Here is a 7,134-nt window from a genome sequence, read left to right on the forward strand (position 1 = left end):
GCAAATTTTAATCGTCAAGAAAACATTCTCATAGATTTCGGTCAAAAGACTATCGTTAAACAAATATGCGTCGAAACGACGAAGGAAAAACAAAGAATACCAACAACAATAAATAATTTTAAAAAAATCAAAGCAACGATTTCCCCAAGCCAATATCTTTTTTTAATAAAACAAAGTGAAGGTTGAAGTATCAATGAAGCATTACAACCTTACTAAACGTTCGATTTTCCTGTGATGATTGTGCTGTGTGATACCTTATATATAGAATAATCATAACAGCCAAAACGAATTTCAGGTGTAGGTAGTTAGTATACCACCATCAGTTTCATTCCCCACCATATACACCACCACGCACGACAAGACTAATGACGAGATGAAGGAGACAGACAGAGCTGCAGCAGCCACTAACATCACTCACCTCCCCTTAATTAAGCTCCCACTCCAACTGAACCACCATCACTACATCACTGGGGGATGAAATAAAGAGACAGGGAACAGGTAGGGAAAAGACAGTAAATGAAATAGACAGGGAACAGGTGGGAAAAAGGAAATGAAATAGGGAACAGATGGGGAAAAGACGGGAAATGAAATAGGGAACAGGTGGGGAAAAGACAGGAAATGAAACCGACAGGGAACAGGTGGGGAAAAGACAGGAAATGAAACCGACAGGGAACAGGTGGGGAAAAGACGGGAAATGAAATAGGGAACAGGTGGGGAAAAGACAGGAAATGAAATAGGGAACAGGTGGGAAAAAGACAGGGAATGAAATAGACATGGAACAGATGGGGAAAAGACGGGAAATGAAATAGACAGGGAACAGGTAGGGAAAAGACGGGAAATGAAACACAGGGAACAGGTAGGGAAAAGACAGGAAATGAAATAGACAGGGAACATGTGGGGAAAAGACGGGAAATGAAATAGGGAACAGGTAGGGAAAAGACAGGAAATGATATAGACAGGGAACAGGTGGGGAAAAGACAGGAAATGAATTAGACAGGGAACATGTGGGGAAAAGACGGGAAATGAAATAGGGAACGGGTAGGGAAAAGACAGGAAATGAATTAGACAGGGAACATGTGGGGAAAAGACGGGAAATGAAATAGGGAACGGGTAGGGAAAAGACAGGAAATGAAAGAGACAGGGAACAGGCGGGGAAAAGACAGGAAATGAAATAAAGAGAAGACAGGGAACAGGTGGGGAAAAGACAGGAAATGAAATAAAGAGAAGACAGGGAACATGCGGGGAAAAGACAGGAACTGAAATAAAGAGAAGACAGGGAACATGCGAGGAAAAGACAGGAAATGAAATAAAGAGACAGGGATTAACTGCGAATAAAGTGGAGGGAATGTGAGATGAACTGTTGGCTACCTCCAAGCCCCCCACCCGACCACCACCCACCTAACCCAGACTGCCCCCTCTGTCCCCGCCCCCCTCCAGGCTGGGTGAAAAAGCAACCACATGTGTATCTGCTTCCTCATTACCCTGTTAGTATGAAATACAAAATACATGAATATTATATATGAAAGAGAAATAGTCGACACGTTTGCTTTTAAAAAGGTGACATTGAAGAAAACTGTCAGTGAATTAATAAAGAAATTAACTGGTAATTGATAAATAAACAATTCACACACACACACACACACACACACACACACACACAGGAGAGAAATTTCGATTCCTTCCTGTCTCTTCCCCTTCCCCCTACATCCACTACCCAAGAAACCTCACTTCTCAGGGATTGGTGAAAAAAAGAAGAAAAGCTATGTAATATTTGCATATCTCATTACCAAGCTGAAATACAGTTTCGTTTCGTTTCCTTTGAAGAAATCTTTAATTGGATTCATGAAGCTCAAAACACATATATGTGAAACACAGATTCATGAAGCTCAAAACACATATATGTGAAACACAGAGCAGCAACAAGCTAGCAGCTCAAACAAAAACAACATAAGATTATCTCATAGGACAGCTGGTAAACCATAAGTATACAAACTAGATAAATATTGCAAGCATACATTATTTGAATACATACAAGTTTGTAGTCAAATGATTCAACAATTTAAATCTCCCATGGCTAACCAGTGTTGACATCTTCAGCGCTCATTTCTTTCTTTCTTCTTTCCACCCCCCCCCCCTCGCCCCCCCCCCCCCCCAAACAACAACAAAAACTGATACAGGAAACTAATGATGAGCACCCTAACACAGCTGAAAGTCGGCTCTACTCAGGTAAGCAGACTGTTGTGCAAATGACTCTGTGTTAATAAAACCCCTAGAGTTTGGTGACGCTACATAGGTATTAATGATAATAATGACAACTTAGAAATTAAATGATGAAGAAAGCTTTTGGTTTGGTTTGGTGTTGTTTGTTGCCGCTCCCGTTCAGAACATGACCTGTCCCTCAGGGGGGTCGGCGAACCAGTTGTCGGGCTGGGCCTGGGCCTGCTCCTTCTCCTTGGCCTTGGCCGCCTTGGCCTTGGCCTCCTGAGCCTTGTCCCGTTTACGCTTGATGATACAGGTGACGAGGAGGGCGATGAAGGGGATGACGACCATGACCACGATCACAGCCAGCAGCATGGGCATGGAGATGTCGTTGGGTCTGAGTGATGATAATGATAAGAAGAAGAAATGTCTTTGGGTCTGAGTGATGATAATGATGATAATAATAATAAGAAGAATTGTCGTTGGGTTTGGTGGATGTAAGGACACACAATCGACAAGTAAAAACAAAGAAAAGTATGTATGTATGTATGTATGTATATATATATATATATATATATATATATATATATATATATATATGTGTGTGTGTGTGTGTGTGTGTGTGTGTGTGTAGCGGGACAGATTGGGGCGGGGTTGGGAACTGATGAAGACTCGCCACGGTTATGAAAATGCAAAATTACAAACAAGAACAAAACAAATAAATAAACAACAACAAAGCACGTGACAGACTGGGGTGTGGTGGGTTAGGAGGGGCTCAGACGAAGACATGCGGCAGTTAAGACAATACAAATGGAAAAAACAGTAATCAGTTGGGGTGGGTTGGGGCGTGGGTCTGATGAAAATTAGATACGAAGCAGTTCACATAAAACCCAAAAATAATAACAACAAAAACCTTATATATAAAAAAACAAAAAAACTCGAGCAAATAGAAAACATTTCAGATTAGGGTGTGGTTGGGCTGGGTCAGTCTGATGAAGACATGCAGCAGTAACAATAGATAGACAGATAGATAGGTAGGTTGGTAGATAGATAGATATACACACACTAGGGTGGGGTAGCGTGGTATGGGGTGGGTGAAGTCTGATGAAGACATGCACAGTCAGTAACAAACACACACACACACACACACACACACACACACACACATATATATATATATATATATATATATATATATATAATATATCTATATATATATGCTTGAATATATGAAAATTCGTTCATCTGTGTATGTATGTAGGAATGTATGTATGTATGTATGTATGTATGTATGTCTCTCTCTCTCTCTCTCTCTCTCTCTCTATATATATATATATATATATATACAAACACACACACACACACACATATATATATATATGTATATACATATATATATATATATATATATATATATATATATATATTCAAAGGTGGAATAGTAGTATGGGGTGGGTGAAGATCTGGAAAAGACGTGTAATAGTTCACCCACAAACAACAAAAACAAAACAGTTTGGGGTTGGGTGGGGTGGGGGTCTGGTGGTGTTACAAAAACACATGAGGTATGGTCTGTGCTCAATCTGTATGAACAGGACTTTCTTGTTAAAAGGAGAAAAAAAATTCCCAAAACTGCTATCTAAAACTCCAAAAGAACCTTTGATCTTGTGGACCTGGTGTTCACAAACACTGTAAATTGGGACAGGAATAGGGTGGGGGAGGGGTATGATGGCATAAAAAAATGTGAGATTTGTATTGGTTCTATATATTCACCGTTGAAAAAAAACACACCATGTTCTGTTATGTTAACACACAAATACACACATACAAATACGCACACACACGTACACATATACGCATGCATACAAGCACACACACACACACACATACACGCACACACACACATACACACACGCACGCACGCACGCACACACACACACACACACACACACACACACACACACACACACACAAGACACACACTGGGTCACTTACTCGACGATGAGATCAGGAACAATTTTAGCTGTAGTTTTCAGATAGAAAAAAGATGTATTCATTAATATCAAGCAATCAGAACACACGTAAACTGGCATAAAGTATTAACCGAAAGTACATCGATTGATATTACATAGTGAGAGATACTGTATCAATAAATCTTAAAATCTGCATTGATTAACAGAGTAACAGAAAACATTATCACAACATGAATCAATATCACACAGTAGCAGAATGTGTATAAATTTACATCAAGCACTAAGAGAAAAAGCATCGATAACACACTGTAAATGAAAATGCACAATATAGCATCGATATCACACTGTAAATGAAAATGCACAATATAGCATCACACATGGACAGAAAATGCATCAATCAAACTATATAGTATATGATACGAAAATATGCCTCAAAGTATCGATGCTTTGAGGAGAAGCCCCTCAATCATCACTACAATGATCGAAAAGTGCCTCAGATATCACCATGGTAGACTACATCGTCCAAAATACATCCATACAGATGGATGGAAAATACGCCTCAAATTGCACGACCCCTAACTTTTTTACCCACCCCAAGCACACACACACACACAAACGCGCGCGCGCGCGTGTATTTGCGCGTGTTCACGCCCACAGACCCACTTACGGCGGCATTTGCATCGTCGGCAATGCTCTCCTTGATAATACATGGTCTGCCCACTCTCACACCTTGTTGGACATCGGGGCTGTTGCGGGCAGGCTGCACACACACGCACACGCGCGCGTAAGCGCACATACACACAGACACACGCGCGCGCACGCGCGAGCGCACGTAAGCGCACATACAAACACACACACACATATGCACATACACACATGCACACGCACCCACACATGCACACAAGCGCATACGCATGTGCATACACTCAGACACAGACGCACACATACGAAAATGTGTCCTTAAACCCGGCAAGCAGGTGTACACTTCCAGGTGAAAGAGACTGCAAGAGAGAGAGAGAGAGAGAGAGAGAGGTGTGGGGGACGTGGGGGTGCGGGGGGGGGGAGAACACTGAACAATGATTTGTTTATTGTACATCGGCCATAGGCCCTGATGGAGTTTGCAGCAACGTTTAGGTCACAAACACATCAAATGCCATCAGTAAGACGTTTCCTTCTGTTCATTGCACGAAAAAGAAATTCCGACAAATTCTGGTTATGATTCTCACTTTTTGACTTGAGCAGTGTTCCAAAATCAATTTTTATACAGTCACTCATAAATGTTTTCTCTAATGTCTCTGTACAATGTACACTCATAAATTAGATGTTTTTCAGTTTCGATGGAAGATTTACAGCAGATACACATCTTTTCATCACTGTATTGGTGTAGGTTATGTATAGGCAATACGTTCAGTCTCAGCTGTGTGACAGCTACTCTGTAACAGTAAACGTCAATGCCTGAGATACATATCTCTTTTTCAAAAACAGTTTCAAAAGACGTGTAGCACGTATATCTGTCTGTGACTGTCTCTCAAAGATCCAGTCCTTTCCTGTATGTACATATCAATCAGCCTTTGCTTCAAAGCACTAGGAAAGATTTTTTTTTTTTTACATTACCAACACCTTGCTGAAGCCAAACAATATTAAAACCTGTTTCACAGAGAATCTTCTAACGTGTGGTACCAACAGTGTTTTCCTGAGATATCTAAATTAATTAACATGTGGTATGCTTGCTATGACAAACGATGAGGCTCCATCGAAATCAACTTTAACCAGTATCTGATGCAGCTTATGTAAGGGTTTATACAAAGTGGATATGGACCTAATTCACCATGCACCATTTCGTTCGGCGTTTAACAGGTGTCCATAAAAACCGTTTACAAGCCAACAACTGTACTTTCTCAATGTTTCTAACCTGTGTAATCCCCAAATTTTGACGGATATAAGAAAACGGGTAATATTTTTGTGTAAAAAACAACAACTACGTCATATGTCATTACTTTGTACTTCTGAAAGACATTACATTGGAGAACTACAGCTTTTTTATTTTATTATTATTATTTTTTTTTACCTTTAGTTACAAAACTTTGAGTACCAAGTTTTGAGTTAATTTTTGTTGTGAATGTATCACCAAGGTAGCAATAACTGCTAACAACTTCTAAATAAACTCCATCAAAATGCATCATCTTTGTTTTCTATATATTTACATTTTATTTCATCCTATCACAACACATCTTTAGAATATTTAACTGATTTTGTAACCCAGTGGGTGTTGCTGACAGTAAAGCAACATCGTCTGCAAGAACAGAATGAATAATTCTATGACACCTAGAAGTAACTGAACTCAGTGCCTTCCTTTTCTGAAACACGATCAGCCAACTGATTTATGAATAACGAGAATAGAGTTGGACTTAGAACACATCCCTGGCGGCCGCCAACTGGACAATTAAAAAAAAGAATCGACTGTTGACAATTAGTTGTAATGCAGGGGATGAGTGAATTATACATTAGTTTTAAAGATCTCAACGACCACATTACTTACCTTACTCCCTACTCTACCCGTCAATTACCCTCCCCCTCAACGACCACCTCCTTGATCTACTCATTCACCCCCCTTCCCCCCCCCCCCCGCCTCCCTACTCCTCAGCGACCACCTCCGTGCCCCCCCCCCCACTCCCATCTCTCCCCCCCCCCCCTATCCCCTCTGACTCACAGGCACACCGGCAGATGGGGCAGCGGCGGTGCGGCACGGACAGGATCTCCGTGCGGAAGTAGGGGCACTGCTCCTCGGGGATGGCGCACTCGGGGTTCTGGGCGCAGTAGCAGGAGATGCCCACGTCCTCCCAGTGGTAGTCGGACCCCGTGTTGCCCAGGCCCCGGTGGCTGCACTCCAGCAGGTTGTTCTCAGTGCCGATACACACCACTTCGTCCAGGTGAATGGCGCCAGTACCCGACCCGAAATAGCCGT

The 7,134-nt window shown here is 41.5% G+C and overlaps 1 protein-coding gene across 1 annotated transcript in view; it reads right to left on the reverse strand.

The window, feature by feature from the left end:
- LOC143278104 (uncharacterized) overlaps positions 1 to 7,134 on the reverse strand; it is a 29,873-nt gene continuing 22,739 nt past the window's right edge. The window contains exons 4-7 of the mRNA XM_076583137.1: positions 6,880 to 7,134; positions 4,837 to 4,929; positions 4,192 to 4,219; positions 1 to 2,596 (exon numbers count right to left, since the gene is read on the reverse strand). The exon at positions 6,880 to 7,134 is cut by the window's right edge and continues 23 nt beyond it. Coding sequence (XP_076439252.1) covers positions 2,380 to 2,596; positions 4,192 to 4,219; positions 4,837 to 4,929; positions 6,880 to 7,134 — 593 coding nt within the window. The 3' untranslated portion in view covers positions 1 to 2,379. The remainder of the gene's footprint in view (positions 2,597 to 4,191; positions 4,220 to 4,836; positions 4,930 to 6,879) is intronic.

This window comes from Babylonia areolata, chromosome 35 (assembly GCF_041734735.1).
Source record: "Babylonia areolata isolate BAREFJ2019XMU chromosome 35, ASM4173473v1, whole genome shotgun sequence".
In the NCBI taxonomy this organism is placed as follows: domain Eukaryota; kingdom Metazoa; phylum Mollusca; class Gastropoda; order Neogastropoda; family Buccinidae; genus Babylonia; species Babylonia areolata.